We start from the raw sequence: 21129 nt of genomic DNA on the forward strand, positions 1-21129 counted from the left end.
AAAATGGGGAAACAGCCCACAAAACTAATGCAATAAGCCTAAACATATACACATACATAACACATACACACACTCTCCTTTTTCAGCTCTACTGCTGGCTGGCTGATGGAAGAACCTCCACAAACAATGTATTGGCATTGGGCTTGCATAAAACTTTAGACTAGTCTGAACCATCAGTGACAAATGCTCTAATCCTTAAGACAAAAGATTTAAAAATATAAATAAAAAATAGGTGGTTAGTCCCCTACCCACTCAGTGAGCTGAACCACTTCACTGAAAGTTTCAACAGCCTCTGTGGTCACTTTTAAGGCACAGTTGGACCTCCCCCTTTGCAGCATCAGCAGCAAAAGATTTACACCTCAATGCCACATTAATACTCTCTTTTTCATTATTTCGGAGGCCTGCAGCAAGAAGTGTAGCAGTTAATGCACAAGTTCCAGAAGGACATTTAACACAAGATTACATATGGCTAGAAAGCAATGCTGCATCATCCTCATCTGTATAGTCAAACTAAATAAAGGGCTTCATGTTACAGCTAACCTAGAAGTAAGCCATTACCAAAACCTGAGGTACTTTTCTCTCCCCCCACCTCCCAGGTTTCAGACTACTCAAGTCTACCATTTTTTTATTTATATTTTTTTGTGCACCTGACCTAGCATTTCGTAGACAGAACTCAGAACTGGTTGATCTGTTAGTGTTTGGGGTTTGCTCTTTTCAAGGTTGTTTTTGGTAGGGACAGGAGAAGACACCAAGGAAACTTGTCTCCCAGATGAACCACCTCATGATGCAGCCAACAGATCCAACACAAGTTACGTGGCAGGAACAGGTAAGCAGGATGGGAAACAAGATACTGCTGCTGCCTTTTTTTCATAACTGTTAGATCTGCCTAAAAGCAGATACTGAGATGTGAAATTACACACATACCATACAGAGGTCAGCAATCACAGTGGTACAGAGGCAGCTGTTAAGACAATCACAAGGACAACAAACATATTATTTCCAATAAATGATATTTTATATTAAGCTTTCTAAATTTTTATTTAAAACAAGATCAGAATAACATGATACAGTTAAGTACTTACACAAAATACAAAATATAGTAACTACAGACTCTCAGTTTTCATTGAGATATACTAGGTGATGCTTCCCAACCTTGATACATTTGTACAGTAAGAATTACTTAGCCATAAAAGGCTAAAAGTGCAGAACTGATTACACTGATGAACAGCAAAATTCTTGAAGACACCATTGTTTACTAGGCAGATTTTTCAACAGATGTGAAAAAATAGGGGAATATGATACAGATTCCAGAAAGTGCCAAAAATCCCTGCAACTGCTAAAGGAAAATACTGGAATAACAAGTTTCTAAAACTACAATTTGAAACCATACCTTTGAATAAAGACAATGCAAACTAGGGACTTTTCTATCATTAAGAGCACAGCAAATAGCTACAGGGAAAGACAGTAGTAAGGACTATGCACAACAAAGGCTCAGAGTTCAAGGTAACAACTCTGAAATAAGAAAAGACCAAATTATTTTAAATATGAAAACAGGACTTCACAGCAAAAGAACATGACTCTAGAAACAGAGTTTATGGGTTCTCTGGCATCCTTTTGCCTTTGTCTTATTTATGGCTACCATATATAGGGCTCTATCAATGGAAGTTTCCTACTCATTCTCTCAATCAGTAGACCAACAAGACCTGAGAGCCTTTTAGAACTACAGAAACCTTCTTGCTACCTCCCTCTAAGCAGTCCAGCCAGGTGTCATCTCCACATTTCCTACAGCTAAATGAAGGCAACTCATTCAACTTCTCTGCAGGCCAGGGCTGCCTAATGAGAACAGAGGGTTACTAGTGATTCAAAAGAAGAGTAAGCATACCAGAACACAGGTTGGCTCACAGGAAAGTGGGCCTTATTTTGTTCTTAACACTGCCACAAGAACAGAATTTGCAGCCCCAGCCTTCTTCTCATTCCAGCTGCAAGAATTCCTAAAGATGAAGACAATTCCTTCTAGCTTAGGTCAAGAGAATGAAGAAAGCATTTCAGCACTTCAACCCCTCATAAAATGCAACGATGACAACATGGTTGCAATTGTAGCAGAAAAAATGAAAGATGGTTACTGTTTCATTTAATCCTGTCTAAATGAGTCCAGAGGACAACCAGTCTAGGGAAGGGTGTGGAGCACAAGTCACCTGAGGATTGCCTGGGGGAGGTGGGGGAGAAAAGGAAGCTCAAGGGAGACCTTATTGCTCTCTATAACCACCTGAAGGGAGGCTGCAGTGAGCTGGGGGTCGGTCTCTTCTCCCAGGTAACAAGTGACAGGATGAAAGGAAACAGCCTCAAGTTGTACCAGGTGGAGAAATTTCTTCACAGAAAAATTTCTAGAAAGGACTGTAAAGCATTGGCACAAACTATCCAGGGAAGCAGTAGCCACCATTCCTGAAAGTGTTCAGAAAACGTGAACACATGGTTTAATGGTGAACAAAGTGGTCATGGTGCTAAGTTGATGGCTGCGCCTCATCTTGAAAGGTCTTCTCCAACTTTACCAACGTTATGACTCCATGGTTCTAACAGCCAAAGTTCAGGGACTGCAGTTGCAAAAGTCAGCTCTGCCAGGGCACGAGCTGCTGCTGTGGGGCTGGGCACAAAGCACAACAATGGACCATCAAGAACTACTCACACCTTCCACTTCTCCCTGCGCTGAGGTAGCTCGCCTGTCACAGGGGATTCCACACTCTTACAGGTGAGCAGGAAAAATCTCTGTTCAGTCTCCCACCCCAAGAAGCACCATGAAACCTGCCAAAGGCTGCCTGCTATACCAAATGACAACAGAATGCACCAAGTCCATTAACTTCTGGCTGACATTTAAGGTCACATCAGCTCAGAGATGCTCATAAATGTTAAAGTAAACCAGTTAAACTTGCGAAGCAAAAGAACACCAACTTTAAACTCATTCAAGTCCCACACAAACACCCACATTCCAAGTTACATTACCTAGGATATTCAACATGTCCACATTAAAGTTCATGAGTCTCCCAAAGCATTCAAGCTCAGGCTTTTTTAAATTCAGCAAATACTGACACACAAAAACCCCAAAAACCTGCTAGTGGCATAAAACCCACCTCATATAAGCTGTTCCAATATTTAATCTGTCTATCCTTTAAAACAGTACACTAGATTATGAGATGAAATTTGCTTACCTTGACCACTCAGCCAGTACATCATGTCATATTTTGGCATAACTGGTTAGAAAGCACTAAACTCTCAGAAAGGGCTTTCCTATATACACACTGAGCCACTTCCAACCTTTTCTTAAAAAAACTAAAACCTAGCCTGAACTTCAGTCATCCCCCTGAATACAGGCTTCCCAAACCTCGAACTGTTCCTGAGAAGCTCTTTACTGACTGCATTGCAGTTTTCCAGCCCACTGTGAACTGGCCATGTTATTCTGAGAGGAGATATATTGGTATATAGGAGATACATAGGATATATAGGAGATATTGGTATACACTGATCCTGTGTATACCAAAGCCCTGATCAACACAAGACTTTCTAAGGCTCAGCATCAGCACTGTTTACCAACCTCACATTCATCTGATTACCAAAAATAAAACCACAGATTAATTTCAGAATCACCATTTTTCATAAATATTTTTTTGTTCTGGCTGGAGTTCATTTGCCAGAACTGACTGTACTAAAGAATTCAGTTAATTAAACTTCATAAAAGCACTTTCTTTTTTTAATTAGGGTAGAATGTGTCACTCATAAAAGTTAACCAGAAGCTATTTTCTGTGTTCTTGCTGTCTATAGAAACACCAGCTTCACTTTCAGCAGTAGGTATATTACATCCTAGACAGGAAATAAAAAGCCATACTGGTTTTAGGCAACAAAAAGTCTAAAAATTATTGGCAGCTATCCTTTATGAACCTTCTATCACTGCTTCCTATAAACTTTTAAAAAATAATTCTTAAAGTACATTCATAAAATAGGAGGCTATCTGTATGAAAAAAGGGGGAAATACAGAGTAAGTCTTATTCTTCTTAAGTCAATGAATTTAAACAGTTCAAAAGAGGGTATTCTCTAAAACTCCAAAGTGTGCTAGAAAAATATATTTGGAGGATGAAGAAACACAAGCTTAGAGATAGTAGTATTTTTTAAAAACATACTACAAAATTAGTTCAATACCAGTTTGATATCATGTGCACTTAGTTACAATGGATGATGAAACTACTTATAGATTATTTGCTCTGCCATTACATACATATGTACAGAAGTCTAAGATGAAGAAATTAATTTTTAACATATACATACATATAAACACATCAATCTCAGCTTTTGACCATATACACTTATTAACCTGAGTTTGGAGTGTAATGTACATATACATATATGCAAAAAAGTCAAGGGTCTTTAACCTTCAGTGTTTTAAATATAAACACAAATTAATTTGCTCATATATTTCTAAATAATAAAACAAGATCAAGAAATATAAAAACATTATTCAGTTATAATAAAGCCATCCTTAAAGTTATTAACAAAACTGAAGAAACATTACCAGAGAGACATCTAAATCTTGAAAATAAAACTGATTTGAAACAACAAGGACAGGAGAAACAACCATAGAACCAAATCTAATTAAGCTCTTGAAAATTTGGTAAAACAGAATAAGATGCAAAAAGCAGAGCTGACAAGCTTCTAGACTGAAAAAGTTTTAGAATAAGTAGCACAACAATACTTCCTAAGAGTTCCAGCTCAGCAAAACTCAGAAGAGACAGCAAATTTCAGCCAAATTTATAAGAAATTTTTTAAAAATTAACAAAACAAAAATAATCCCTAATCCATTACAAGAAAGAACGTGGATGCTGTTAACCTAAAATCTAAAGAAGTAAAAAGATCCAAAGAAGTTGCATTAATTAATTCTATAAGGATCTAAAAAACTATTCTTCTATCCATGGAGCATTTAATCAGATCATAGAGGAACAGAGGAACCTTTCATTTGGAAGACAGCAAGGACCATTAACACAGGTTTTCAACACACCATGGCAGACAAGGAATGGCAATCCCTGTAGATATCTGCGCCCACGTAAACCATGGAACTGCAATTTATTTTAAGAGCAACACTGCAGTTACTTAGTATATCCCACAGACAAAAGACCTTTTTTTCCAATAGAATGGGAACATTAAGACATTGTATTTAAAAATATAATGCCCTTAGAAAAGGGCATTTCCATTTCTGTTTTATATAAATACATCTTGATTTCTGACTAAAAGGTGTACCACAAATAAATTTATATTCAGAATGACAACCTAAACTGGTACAACTTCACTATTGCTTTTGCTCTATTTGCATGAACTCTGATCACAGCAACTGCACACAAACCTCCAAAAACAGATGCACAGAACAAAGTCTAGAAGGAATGCAAGACTTGTTTTATGGGAGCAATAAGTTGCTTCTCATTTAAGATTCATTGTGCAAAAGCAGTAATATTTCATATGAACTTAGTTTTTTATTTCATATGGCTTAGGTTTTGAATATGAAAGAAGAATTTGCTATAAACACACTTTCAAAACATTCAAATAGGATATACAGAGTACTGCAGAGTTAACAAGGCTTTTGAGTATATCACACTATTCTAGGAATAACCAGTGTTTTTAAAAAGTTACTAGAACAAAGAAACTTTCATTAACTCATTAAGCTGTAATGGTTATTTCAAGCTGTCCTACCATGTATATCATGCAGAAGGCACCAAGAGCTTGACAAGCTCTTCTCACATCATCTCAAGACAGCAAGAGGCATCAGGCAAGCACACCAGTATTATATAAGCCTTCTAAAATTTCAATCAACAGGTTCCTGAACACACTGGCATACAAAATCACCTAGCTTAATGGAAGAAGGTGTGGAGTAACACAGAATGAAGAACAATATAAAGATTTCTCAAAGACAGATGATTTGGTTTACTAAAAAATAAACAAATATTTTAAAACTCAAGCCCAAAATATTCTGCCTACTTAGAGAAAGGATAGCAATTCCAAAAACAATTTCAATCTGTCTGCCAAAGTAATTAATAGAAAATCAAATGAAGAGTTCCCTACAAACAGTAACTCTTTCTATCCAACATCCACCAGTGACATGGTCAACGTGCATGAGGCTGCACAGACTAGAGGATGATAATTAGTGAAGTGGCTGGCAATATAAACTGAGATCCTATTGTTTTTCTACTTGCTTACTTCAAAGAAGTTTGTTCTGTGACAAGACACTATTATCTTTCTTGTAATTAGTGCTAAACTCTCCAATCACAGAAGAAATAATGTCTCCTAATCACTCAACACATGGAAAATTAATGTGTTGAACATTCTCAGTGACAGATTATCTGCACTGTCAGAAACAGAGCTAAAAGATGGTCAGACCTTTAGAACTACACATGGCAGTCCTGGCTTCCAAATACAACAAAGACCTGCAGCAAATAAACTTACATTTCTAGCCAAGAATATGAACCAATTCATTTAAATATCAATATAGTCCCTTTTGTGTGTGTGTATATATATGTGATGACATAATATCTCTATCCGAAAACAAAACCTTACTCTTTTTTTAGAAAGAAAATAAAACTGCAAAATGTTTCTTTTGCAAAGATTCTACCACTTATCAGCATCACCCAGTAACTACCACACACTAACTTTTAACAGCATAAAGAAATCAGCTTTTTGTTTTGAAGACCCAACATGCTGCAGTACCAAGTGTCTTACAAACAACACACATTCACAAAGTACTGAAGCTTCACATTCTACTAACTGCAGAAAGGGCTGTACTTCACTGCACAACTAACTGAGTCACACACAGTCACTATTGGTGCTGTATCTTACAGAGCTGACACAAGCTGAAAAACTCACAGGCTACTGCACTGAACAGAAAAAGGGATATGGAAGGTATCAGAGGGTCCCCCTCACAACAATAAGCACAAGTATCCCTATTGACCCTTCAACCCAGCCAAACTCATTCAGGGTACAGAGCCCTACAATCTCCTCTCACCTTCTACTAGGAAAAGCAGCCACTGCCATAACACCTTCAAAAAACATCAACATTCACTTACTTCAAATATGAACACCGGGTTTTCTTTTTCAGCCTCATTGTAATTATACACATTTTTAAAACTAATAAGAGGTTTTCCCATCAGACTTTTTCTTATATTCGATTTTTTATCCTGTGGGCACAAATGACACCAAGAGTAATAGGAACCATCACATCCAATATTAGGGCTCCGGAGACGAGGGTCTGGAGGCCCAGGTAGTCTTTTCATTAATTATGCCAGTTTGGGTAAATGATGAGAGCAGAAGTAGTTGGATTTACAAAGTAAACTGGCTGCACCACTGGTGCTGGCAACAAGATTTTGTTTTAGGACTCTGCTGATTGGAAGAGATAGAACCCACCTCATGAAACAGGTCACATAAAAGCCTTTGCCAACAGAATGGCCAACCTGGTAAAGTCAGCTTTGAACTAGGAGAAGTGGGAGGAAAGGACTGTGTGACATTCCCTTGCAGCCCTACTGAGACACAGACACACTCAAATACCTCTGTGAAGAGCTGGCACATCAGTGAAGGCAGTACAAGGAATGAGCAGCAGGAATTTGAGATCTCTGTGCAGTTACAAGGCTTTGATCTCACTGCAATTACCAAGACATGATGGGACAGCTCACACAGCTGGAATGTCACAGGGAAGGGCTACAACTGTTTAGAGCAAACAGACCAGGAAGGCACAGTGGTGCAGCTGCCATACTTCATTGAACTATCAGTCCTTGACAGTGTAATTTCAAAAGCAGTGGTAGAAGCCATGAGGAAAACTTTATCCAATTTACTGTGCTCAATTAACTGCCTTCTGATGCTTCTGAGCCCAAACCTATACCTAACACCGAAGTCCAGCCCTGGTAACAAGTTAGCAGGTCTAAAAACCATTACCAAATTACTGATGAGACACCCAAGCAAACTGGTTCAGAGCACAAGGAGGAAAGGAAAAACTGTCTCTCATTTGAGTAACGCATATCCCGGATCCAGAAAAAGTCCTTTTTTCTTTGGAAATTAACTGGCAATCTCAGAGACAGAGAGATAAAGCAGGGTCCCCATTTCAGAACCTTCATGTCTTTGCAGATAAACAGAATACTTCCACAAAAGCAAAAGCAGACTGAATAAAGTATTTTTTGCCAACTTCTAACTTCAAATCTTGCCAAGACAACAAGTTCTTATCTAGATTCTCATCTCACTGTCATAAAAGGAAGAGCTGTTGAGATGGGAACAAAGTCTGCCCAAGGAATAAAGTAACACTAGAAGCTTCCAGATACTTCCACTACCTTCAAAAATAATAAATCATTACATCTATCCAATTAAAAACAATAACCATAAAAGAAAACCTTAACAAAAGAGCAAACTATCTGGCACACCTCAAACTGAATCCTGACAATAATAATATGGCAGTGGGAGGAAAGGGAAACAGTCACAAGACAGTTAACATAAACCCCTTCCATTATTAGCTTCACTTATGTCTAATGTGCAAAATTATTTACTTTCAGATTTTAATTTTTAAATCACTCAGACCAAGGATGGGTTCAATTTCCTCAGAAGAACAAACTAAGAGCTTAGAATGATCAGGGATCAAGCCCTGACAAAAAATTTCAAGCCTCATAAAACAGCTGATACTAATTGTTTTTAATGTTTTGGTAATTCAAATGCAGACTTAGGTTGAATTTTCTGAATTTAAATTAACTAATATTAAGAGAATCTAAACATATTAGAGCTCAACAAACTCATGTTATTTAAAGGAGTTTTTGTACAGAAATTGCAATAGACAAGTATTTTTTCTTATTAAATTCTGTCACATACTTCACAAAATACAGTAACTCATTCTTTCTTTAGAGCTGAAAGGACAAAAATATATTTTTCTTCAACCAAGGTTTGACAAACCTCACCAACAAAAACAGGCACAACTGGATAGCCTGGAAAAGAATTACCTGTAAAACCAAATAGCCACCATCTGTGAGTATCTTACCTTTAAATAGGATCCATAATATTTAGTTACATATGGACTGTCACACTGACTCAACACCGTGATTTCTTGTTGGATGTCTTCTATTTCATCTTCTGCTTCTTCTAGGTCAATAATTTTTATAGCAACAACTTTCTGAGTCCGATTGTCAATTCCTTTAAAAACTTCACCAAAAGACCCCTTACCAATTCTCTCCAGTTTCGTAAACAGTTCTTCTGGATCTGCCTTCAGAGTCTGTTAAAAAGAAATATAAAGAGAAAAGTCACCCAGTATTTTTAACACAATATGGTATTTTTAAAGGCAACAAACACTTCAAATTCTGCAAATTCCTATTTATCTAGCTATCTTTTTCTACCTCCATAATTGTCACATTCTTTCTAAATCCCTTATATGCACACACTGATATGCTTATATTTTGCTCTATATAAAGAACAGATTTAACACTGTCCATGTGTCTGGGTTCTATCCTATTTGGCAACAGAAAATGCTGCCATCTCAATTTCTTCTTCTTTACCAATAAAGAGTATCCAGAATAGAAGATCATTACAAAGATTTGTTTTTTATGAAAAGCAAATAGATCAAACACAACTACCAAAAAAAGTAAGCCTTTAGTCTAACATTTTCTCTTTAAATTGGTTCCCTCCTAGATCCCAGAATCCCTCTTCTGTATTTTTCTCTTATCTCATCCTTGCAAGGATTTCATTCACCTTCTTTAGTGCACAGAGCACTATTTCCCTTTGTTTGTATGGCAAACAATTTTCAATTTTCTCTTATTAAGGATCACCTGCATGAACAGCCATGTTTCCTCCTGCTCCCTGATGCCGAGGTTTTCTCAATCCGGATTTGTTTATCTTTTTCTTTGTCTGTCCATTGTGTAAACTCCTAAAAAACATCCTGCTCCAGCTTTCCTGATTTGAGCAGTCACATAAAAGCCACAAGTGCTCACCTAAACATGCAAATGTAGGACTGAGGTGGACCAGGCTGCCACATTTGCTTTTTCTCCACTATTAAGTATTCAGCTCACTACTGCTTCTCACTTTCAGTGCACAGATGGTAAGTTCCACAGTATACCTTCTTAATCTAACAACATGGAGCCTCACTAGCTAACAAAAAACACACACATTACAACTGCAGGGGGGGTTGGATGGTACGACCTTTAATGAGCTCTTCCAATCCAAGTTTTTCTATGATTAAACTGGAAAAGCCACAAATAGAGAAAATAGTCATAAAATTAAGAAAGATAGGACAGGATTACTTAGAATCTTGTGCTCAAGAAATAACATTAATACTTTAAAAGACTTCAGACATATGTGTTTTTAAAAGGATGACACTCATGCTAGCTAAGTGAAAAAACCTAGTTCATAGAGAAAAAGGCTCATACAAGAAGAATTCAGTAATGCCTACATAAGCATAAAACCACAGTTTATGCTTAGCCCAACTGTGTAGTAGCATGAAGTGGGGAATGAGAACTTCTAGAGTACCACTGACAAGCACTAAAACAGCATTATCTTTAGCAATTAAATTTAGCTTATGAAGCACTTCCCACCTATACTTTTCTGCTCTCACACCTCAGAGTTACATAATTAACCCATACAGCTGCAAGAGGAAGATAGCCTAGAACAAAGTTTCTCTGGAGGTATCTAAATTTCACAGCTGAAAGAGGTGTTTTGAGGACAGGTAGCTGGAACTGACTGAATCCAAAGATAAACCCACTCAGTTCTCAGAGTGTTTCATCATCATCTGGCACAAACTGGGAGTCCACAACAACTTTTAGTACTTTAAAGTCAGCCATAAGACATCACTGCTTTCAGGTAATCATTCCAGGAACACATCACTGGTGAGATCAGCCCAAAGCAAAAACACTCTAAGTGTACCTACTACAAGGCTTCACCAGCCCCAAGAAATTCCCCCTGCTTTACATCTTACTGATCCATCCTTTTATGCAAAGTCAGTTTTGGGAAACAAACAGAAGGGCACGGGGTTTTATCACCCTTTTGCCATTAAATGAACGGAGCAAAAGATCCACACCCCTTCCAGCAAAACCAGCTTGTTCCTCTGTTTATTTCAATGTAAAGAGAACAACACACTATTAAATATTACATACTGTATCTATATATGTATATGCTTATGTATCTCCCACTTAAGAAACCAGACCAGGGCACTTCATATTTTCCCACAAACAGTCATCCCTCAGCTGCACAGCAACCCTTCCCAACACTTCCAGGGACATAATTTCTAAGAGATCACTAAAAAACTACAAACCAAATTGTGCTTACTGGCTCTTCTCATGGTTCACAGAATGCTCTGCTCTCAATATTCAAAGTCTTCTCTGAGAACTCCTCATGAATAAAAATAACCTTAACACCGGCATCAGATATTTTCCCTTGTGGAAAACAATTATCTGTCTACACTTTCATACATCCTGTGCTGGAATTTGAGATGATGTGCTGCAGAGAGATGTGCACATCTAATCCAACCACACAAGCCTTCCAGTTCCATTCACTAGCCACAGGAATCTGAGCATTACATCACTACAAAGGCATCTGGATAAACCACAAACCAATCCCAGTCGCAGCTGCCTAAAACATTCCATGTTTCACCTCCTGAGACTAAAAAGCCAGCGCTGCTCAGTTGCAGTGCACTGCAGTTGCTCATACAGAGAAAATGCAAGAGCTACCTGCCAGCAGCTTTTCTAAGTTCTGCTGGCTTTATGGATACACCTCCTATTTTCCCTTTTCCCCTTAACAGTCTATGACTATCATCTATTAAAGCTCCTTGTTTCACAGCACCAGAGTCTTCAGAGATTTTCAGGAACCTCACAGTTTCTTTTTTACAGTGTCAAGCTCTTGGGATTCTGGTGTTAGGCTGACAGTTTTATAAGACAACTGTAAAAGAGAATTAACAATTTCAGAAAAGTGAGGAAAATAACTTGCTGGAAGACCCAAGAAGAAGGGAACAACTGTTCGCTTGAATTTTTATAATCAAAATTTTGCAGCCATTTTGAAATGTTAATTGCTCAATAATAACACAACTTAATGGGATCAACATCATTATCAATAATAACGTTATTTCAGAAGCTTCCTGTGAAATGACTAATTATTAAACAAACAAAAAAACCCACCTTCCTTCCCAGTTCACAATTTTTGTAAATTCATTCCTTTGTTCTAAAATGTAACAGTTGTCATTCCTGAATTTTCTTCTGAGCAACAGGAGGCAGCAGTTGTTTCAAAAAACCCAAACAACACACTCTTGCTCTGTAAGAAAGGGCTCAGTTTTCTTCTCAAAACACCAGGTGTTTGAAGTGAGAGCCTTGAACCACTGGCAACCTGTGTTTTTGCAAGAACTAAGAGTTGGTTTCTTTAATGACCTGCTGTCTTTTAAAAATATAGAGATCAGGCCTCCAGATACATAATGAACTGCTTGAATCTGAAAGTACGTGAGTGGCCAATTCCCACTCTTTTTTCAGAGATCACATCTGGAAAGGATTCTTGCCAAATTTGATTTTCCTTGGTTTTGTAAATACTTTCAACAGAGATAAAATAAACAAATAGCTTTATAAATATTCTCTCTACACAACTACACAGAGAAAATTACTTCCACAGACACTGTCACTATAGTCTTGCTGACTCTATTCTTTGCAAACTTTACTAAGCACAGAGTTTATTCCTACTAATATTAAAATAATGGGAACTGATAAAAGACCCTTCATGTAATGGAGCACATCAAATATTGCTAGAAACCACAGATTGGAACATCAATATCAGCTGCAAATGGGTAAAGCTAATCACCTTGATAAAGAACTAGATCTCTACCACTACCACATTTTTTTCAAAGCTTGTCACAGAATACATACAGTGACAAATCAAAAACAAGTTATGGAGCATTCAGACCGAATGATTCCAGAACTTTCAATTTCCATAGACACTTGAATTACATTGCTTTTCATTTCAAATAGTTTTTCACACTTCTGAACACAAACTGCAACCATCTTGTCCCACAGTCCAGCTTGTTCAGCCATGCAGAACAAAGTCCTTTTCACCATAAGCAAAGCCACCATTCATCCAATAATTTGAGTAATCTCTCTGTACTTGTTCCACATTGGATTCATTACTTTTGACCTTAATCAGCCAGAAAAACATACTCCATTTAAAATTAACTCTTCTTAGGACCTAACAACACTGTTGCCTACTTCCACAGAATAAAAATAGTTCAATACATTCTCAGATCCTATTTGTTCAATTTGGTCTCATGGCTCAAACTCAGCTGCAGCCAAAAAAACCAAATTGCCTACTCCTAATGCTCTGTATTTCCAACTAATGAGCTCCCAGACTTTTGCAAAGGCTCTTTGTAATACTCATACTCATGACAAGCAGATTTTATGCTGTTTTGTTCAGTAATTCCAATCCCCACGGGTGCACAGTTCTTCAGCACTGCCTCTCACATGTAACAGGTGCCTTTAAATTTTGTCTTTTTAAGGCATTGCCTTTTTCTATGCAAAGGTCACTTTTCAGTCAACAATTGTCAAGAACAGTCCTGGAGAAACCAGCAGTGTCACCCACTTGGACACCACCTCTGCAGTACCCTCTTCACAGTAGGGTTACACACATCTTGCAACACATTTATTTTTATGAACCTCCAATTCTCACCCCCACTGACTGTCCCTTAAAGCTCAACAGAAAACACTACTGTAATTCAAACTAGTTAGATCCAACTTTACCCATATCATTCTGAGAGAAGATACAGCTTTGAGTCTTTCTCCACATCTCACTCAAGTTCTTATTTCTAACTTGTTTTTAAGAAGAGTTGTTCCAGTTATTATAGAAAAGCATTAGAAATATTTCTCTTTAACTTACAAGAATTATAAAGCTTCTCCATAATCCAAGTTCTTCAGCTTAACTGTGCAACTGATGGTACTTGCAGATCTGTTATGTATTTTTGAAGCTTGTTTGAAACAGACAGTCAATCATCTTTTAACATCTCAATTTGCATAGTTTTCATTTCACCAAATCAATTTCCAATTGTTCAGTCCAATTCTCATTCTCTATCAAGACTGAGCCCAAAATATGATAATCTGAAGAGATTCCGTGATTTCTGGGGATTGTTTAGCTTGGAAAAGAGTAGCCTGGGCAGCTGGAAATCTTACTCTGTGAGAATACCTGATGGAAAGGAGTAAAGAACACAGGGCCAGACTCTTCTCTGTGGTGTCCAGCAGAAGGACAAGATGCAATGGCCAGAAATTGAGTTCTAGGAAACTTCATCTAAACTTCCAAAAATAAAAGAGGAAAAGAAAGAAAAGAAAAGGAAAAAAACGAAAACAAAACAACAAACCACCAAAACAAAACAACCACAAACCTAAAAACCCAGGGTTTCTTAATATAAAGATAATCCTGTATTAGATTAGGGCTGCCCAGGCAGGCTGTGGATCCTTTGAGGCATTTAAAACTAGGCTGGATGTTGTCCTGAGCAATCTGGTGACTGCTTTGAGCAGGAGGTGGATAGATGTGCTCCACAGGTCCCTTACAATCTCAGCTATTCCATGATACGCTTCCTATCATATGAAAAATTAGTTTTGCTGCTAAATTTACAGCACAGACATCTAATTTCTTCCAAACTGAGATACCACTGCTGCACATAATTTCTTTACTTTTTATCTTTGGTCAGACCAGAGAACAGAAATCTGCCAGAGAAGTTCACACAGGAAATTCTCCCACATACCCTGAGAACTTTGAGCCTAAAGCCAGTCAAAGTGAGCAGCAGGCACAGTGAGTTCATTCTCCTTCACGCAGCTCCCCATTTCAAGGCACTGCAAAGGTTTCCCTAGATCACCACTTGCAATCTTTCAAAAACCATTTAATGTCTCTTCACCTCAACACAGACCAGTGTTAAGGAGCTCCCCTCTTTACTTTGATCCCCACAAAGCTAGCAGCACAGGGGACAGCAGTAGAGATACATACATTCGGGTAAATTGCACAAATTCAAATCAGCCCTCCAACAAACTTGGGCTTCCAAAGCAGGGGGCAGGGAATAAAAAAACCTACGAGAAACCACCAAGACCCCAAAACACCCATATAAGATGGTTTTGCACCAGAGAAAAAAATACCTCCAGGAAGGAGAAGCCTCAAAGTTTGCTACCCAGCATTTCAGCTATCTCAGAAGCTCACAAGTTCTTGTTTTCAGCAATATATATATCCCATACATGAATAACTGAAACAACACACAAAATTATTTCCTGCAGTTGGTGTGAAATTGAAATACAAAAGAGGCAGTAAACAGATGATAATTGTTTGGTTCAATTGTATCAATTCCTACCTGCACTTTCAAAGAGCAGCCAACTAACGCAAAAAGACAAAATATAATCAAGTATTTGGATTGATAGTCTGGGACTTTTAGATAAACAATGAAAAAAAAAAGACATTTTAGAAGCCTTAAAACTGGAACCAAATTTGAGCCATCTCTCAGTCTTATTTATCAATAATAAAGTAAAATGAGACAAACTACCAAAACCATCTTATAATTATCATGAACAGCAACAACTGATTTATTTTATTTTATTTAAGAAGACAAATCAGCAAAACATTGAATGAGAGGTACAAAGACTAGAAAGAAAGCATTTATCTGTAATAACTAGGTGTAGAACTAAGATCCAGCTCTTTCACTGAGAATTTGTCAATTATAAAAAGTAACGCATAATTGTTTTCTTTTTTTCTTCATACACATTCCATATTTCTACCACTTTCCATCTCCAATACTATAATTATTCAATTCAGACACATGCTACCATAAGGAAATTGCTTTTTTCTGGGAGAAATACAATATGCCAAAAATACAGAGAACTAGCAATAGCAATACTTTTAATTATCGAGAAAAAGGAACAACTGCCACCAGTTCTGCTGTGAATCTTCAATGGGTTGAAAAAGGGGAGAGAGGAAGCAAATAATAAAGCTGTAAACCTTGCATCTCACACACTGAAGGTAAAAACATTTAGCATGAATCACTATGGCCTACTAATACTCATATTTGTCACTAGAGTTAACTCTCTTGTTCTGATTTCTACCTAGACTGAAACAGGGTGTAAGCACATTTCCACCAGCTGCCTGAAGTTAGCCTATCATAAAAATATTCTTCAACCCTTCAACTCTTTCTACTTATTTTCAAGGAAGGTGCACTTGTCTTACATTCAGAATACAAAATATTCAATTTTTCATCAGTAACACAAATATGTAAAGCATGCTTCCAGATTTCTAATTAACCAATACCATTTTCTGGGTGCGATGTGGCCTGCACAAATCAGTCTGAAATTTTCTGCTATTTTTCATTCGGAAAACTGCTTAATGTACAAGCCTAAGAGTTTACTACCAAAATGAATAGTGACCTAACTGTAGCCTGCTTCCAGAAAACATATTTAATTGGAATTTTTTTGGAGTTTTTAGTGCAACATCACGAAAAACTTTCATAACCTGTAGCTGACTTCCTCCCTTCCATCCATGACACTTCTCAACTGTAAATTACTGCAATTAAAAATCCCTCCATGCCCTGGGCACACAGTGAAAGCAACACTCAAGTATCAGCAGCATGTACAGTATGGCAGTGAAACACAAGATGTATTTCGGACATCAAGAGAAAGATAGCTAAGGAAAAATGTCCCAAAAAGAGTTTTAGAATAATGTCTCTCACTTATTTACACTTGCTAAAAAGCTAAAACTTCTGTGATGAAAATCACTCTTAATTAGCTAAGCTACTGATAAAAAAGAAAAATTAAAAAGTAGCTCTTTAGGAAAACCCCATCATTACAACAAATGGCTGAAAAAGAATGCTAATAGAGGCAATGAGAAAGTTCTGTTGCATTAATACTACTTGACAAAAATAAGAAAAATAGCAAATTTTATTCTACAGCAATGTCATAATTTGAGGGGAGACTCTTCTTGCACCCATTGTGTCTGACAGAAAACCCAGATGTCTGTCTCAAGAAGCTGCCAAGCAGAGCAACTGAGAATACAATAAATTCTCCCAATTCAAGCCTCACTTTTTATCAAGTTACACTGCAGAAGGCTCTTAGTTCTATACTAACATACAACCAGCACAGTCTGACATTTGTGCATACCTGCACATAGAAAATTACCCAGATCAACAAAGAGCTTACAAGTAAAACCAGCTTTGATTATAAAGCTGCATCCACACAAATGATTACTTTTAGGCACACAGAAAACCACTGAATTAAACAGTACTCCACAAAAGATGTATCATCACAAAAGCAATAACCAGATCAAAATCACTCGCAGTCACAGAACGCCAGGTTGGAAGGGATCTCAAGGAAGATCTGGTCCAAACTTTTCCAGCAAAAGCACAGTCTAGGCAAGGTAGCCCAACACCCTGTCCAGGCAAGACTTAAAATTTTGAGTCCAGCGTTGGGGAATCCACCATTTCCTCAAGATGGCTGATTGTCCTAATTGTGAAGAATTTTCCTTTTGTGTCCAATCAGAATTCTCCCCAGTGTAATTTGTACCTCTTATCCTTCATCTTTCCATGTGACTCCTAGTAAAAATGGAGTCTCCATCTTCTCTTTGGACACCTTTGAAATACTGGAACATTGTGATAAGGTCTCCATCCTGGGCCATCCTTTCTCAAGGCTAAACACATCCAGCTCTCTCGACCCTCCCATGCAAAAGGCTTCCCAGGCCTCCAGTTATCTTTGTGGTCTTTCTCTCAACTCTCTCCAGATGTCCACATTTTTTTTTAATAGAAGGGACCAAATTATTATAGGATGGATGCAGTATTTTTTATTATTTTTAATTTATATTTGATGCTGTGTTGACTTTGTCCATCAGCGTTGTGTGCATCCTCTATTCCCCTTCCCATCCCACTCACAAGAAAGGGAGTACGAGAAGAATTTAAGCAAATGTTGAAAACGCAGCCAAGATACATTTTCTACTTCAGAAACACAAAAGATGGCACTATGTAAAAGCTGACATCAGAGCTTTGTGCACCACTTGTAACACAAGGCCTGGTATTAAATGTGTCTGCTGCCTCAGTGGCCTTTTGTCTCTCTGGGGAACAAAGATGCCAGCTGGCCAGAGGGTACCTTGCTCACACATGGAACTCACCACAACACAGGGCCAGTCTGACGGGCCTGTGAGGACACCTGAAAGACACAGTTGCCATAAGCTGCATCTATTTACCTATTCTGGAAGGCCACACAATGGAAATAGGTTTTCCTGACACCCAAACTGCTCCATACATCTATTAGATAGCCCTGAAACAGCCTTTGACTGCAGAGTGAGAAGATGCCCACTTCTTTTTCACCAATTAAAACTCTTCTGTCCTGGTACCCAAGGGCTGAGCTTGTCATGTCACAGAACCATGCCATCTGTATTGAGACTATTTTAAAACTGATTATCCAAGATCATAATGGTTCAAGGATCTGTCCAGTATTTAAGTGCTGTAAGTTACTGCAAAGTATTTGTCAAACTGTAACATAAACAGTAACAGTGAGCACAAACTCTGAAAAAAAAAAATCAAACTGGGGAAAGCTCATCTCCTACACAGAAGCTGCAAATGGAAAGCAGGAGAAGCTAAGAGGCCTTTCCACAGTGCCTTTGATTTAACAACACAATATTTTGCAGTCACCAAACACAGAGCTCACACAGGAAGCACTTAAAGCAGTTTATTTTAAAAGGAGAATGAGTTACAACAAGGAAGACAGTGTTACCTATAGTGTGTAACTATGAAAGAACAGCCATGCCGACCAGAACAAAGGATCCTCTAGGCCAGGACACTCATCCTACAGCAGCACAAAGTGCACATCTTGTGAACAGCACAAAAAGAGACAAATAAACAGCAGCATTTCCCAAAGCACCCTTCCAGTCTCTGGCAAACTGACACTTTCTGGGCCTGAAATGGTGCCTTTATGCTTAAAAACCTTTTCTGTTCATTTGTCAAGTTCCCACTTAAATTTAGTTAAACTTCTAGCATTTCTTGAAGCAACACAGCTTGAATGTCAATGCTTATTTACATTTTGCATGAAGAACCTGTAGCTCTTGTACTGAAAATACAATGAAGAATGAATAAAAATAACTTGCTGCATAAACATTGTTATTGCTACAAAAACAACTGAAAAGGGAGGAAGATAAAAAAAGGAGTTTATCACACAGAAGAGGCTTGTCTTCAAGATGATGGAATTTTAAAAGCATCACAGGAATTTATTACCATAAATTTATAAACACAGTACTTGATTTAAAATACAGCTTCCTTAAAGAAGCTCCAGAAGCTTACCACAGCCTTGAAATGCAGGCCAGTCTGAAAATCAAGGTCGTGTACACACTTACCGGAGCCAGTCTTGCAGGAATCTCACACATTTACAGGCAAACACACACTCTGCCCAGGCCACTTCCATAAGGCATGAAGAAGCAAGACAACACATCCTCAGTTTAGTCATGGTGCAGCTTCACCCTGCACACCCAAACTCACATCTGTACAGAGCCTTAAAACAGCAACAGCAAAAACTTCCAGTCCGAACTTAAAGTGCACGCACAGAAATTTAGGTCAAAACCCAACTCTGTTTTTATTCAGGTTACAACATGCCCACTGTACAGCAGACAGCAAATCTCAGGTTTTGACAACCTTCCAGCACCATCCTACATTTCCTCCACAGTTTTTCATTCCTTTGGCTCACTCTCTACCCACTCATTTTTATGCATCACTCTTCAAGCATTGATCAGACATCTTGTTTAGGGAGAAATACATTAATCCTTCATTCCTCTGCTCTACTGACACTACCATGCTCATTAACAGCATTAATAAAGTGATGTCCCTCCAAGCGATTTTCTGGGGTCAAGAAGTCGCCCTGCTCACACAAGCACAATGGGTGGTGCTCTCTTGTGCGAGTACAGCAAAGAAAGCTCCATAACTTGTCACTGACACTGCTTCCACCGTTTGTGGCAGAAGCTGGTAGGTGGGGAGGAGGGATCACACTACAGAAAAAGGATAGTCCCGTGATTTAGGCAATTTAATTATAGCCCAGAGAACTAAGCTCTATTTCTCTCTTCTACACAAAGTCCCAAATCTTTTTCGTATCGAAGCAGATGTCACATATTGTAAGTACTTTACTCTTTGAACATTTATTTGGAAGTAAAATCAAAGAGAATTGTGTACTGAAAACAGGCTGCTATAAAACTGCTATATATTCTGACAGACTGGAAAAGGATACAGACATCTTGAACTGGGCACAGGAAATGAGTGAGCAGCATTCACATTGCTCACAGACTTCATGCCTCTACCTATTGGGAGATCTCTGGTGTTTTGGGTTTGTTTTTTTAGACTATGAAAGTTCACACTTGAGCAACTCTCAAAGTAATAGAATTAAATTCATGAGAAAAATGACACCAATAGTTTTGAATAAAACTATTTGAAGCAAAGTCCCAAATGACATGGACTAATAAGAACTCTGAAGATCCATGCATTTAGTACAGCTAACAGTACTACAAACCAAATAATAAATCAAGTCAATAAAAAGCACAGGTCCTCAGATCATAAAGTGACATACAACATCAGTACACACATACTGATGGAATAATCTTCATTCTTTCACTTCCAAGGAGCTACAAATCTGATTTTTAAATGCTAAAGTGTTATAGGCTCTGTCTCAAAGTAGGTAGTTGTCTTAGTTCTAGTACGTCCCAAAGGAATAAAATAAAAAGCCCAAACAATATCCATAGTCAATCAAGAAACCCTAATTTCTCTGTCTATCAGCAAACTGCTCATATTTGGAAGGTGAACTTGAACTCCCAACAGCAGGACCTACACAGCAATAAATTAATTAGCTCAGAGAGTGGGCCTACGTAGGCTACGGGGCATCCAGTACTATGTATGAGCACATAATTCATGCTTTGCCTAGGCATGTAACATTTTCAATTCAAATTTTGGAATGAAAAGAGATTCATGACTTAGAATCTTGACTCACAATAAAACAAACCATGGTAAATCAATACTTAAAGCAAATGATGCACAAACACTTTCAATTCAGGAGATAAATTTGAGAGAGACTCTTACATGTCATTTATAAGTTGTTCCTGTGGAGGTAAGGGCAAGAAAGTTTC

The 21129-nt window shown here is 37.9% G+C and overlaps 1 protein-coding gene across 3 annotated transcripts in view; it reads right to left on the reverse strand.

The window, feature by feature from the left end:
* Positions 1–21129, reverse strand: part of STK24 (serine/threonine kinase 24) — a 57008-nt gene that overhangs the window by 34738 nt on the left and 1141 nt on the right. For 2 of the 3 annotated variants that reach the window (XM_074535644.1, XM_074535643.1), the window contains exon 2: positions 9223–9271. Coding sequence is in view for 1 of the 3 variants with exons in the window: in XM_005493215.4 (XP_005493272.1) it covers positions 9041–9271 (231 nt within the window). In the remaining 2 variants the exon portion in view is untranslated. Of the gene's footprint in view, positions 1–9040; positions 9272–21129 lie in introns of all 3 variants that reach the window. The other variant, XM_005493215.4, reaches the window with a different exon arrangement.

The sequence above is a fragment of the Zonotrichia albicollis genome, chromosome 2 (assembly GCF_047830755.1).
Source record: "Zonotrichia albicollis isolate bZonAlb1 chromosome 2, bZonAlb1.hap1, whole genome shotgun sequence".
NCBI lineage: Eukaryota > Metazoa > Chordata > Aves > Passeriformes > Passerellidae > Zonotrichia > Zonotrichia albicollis.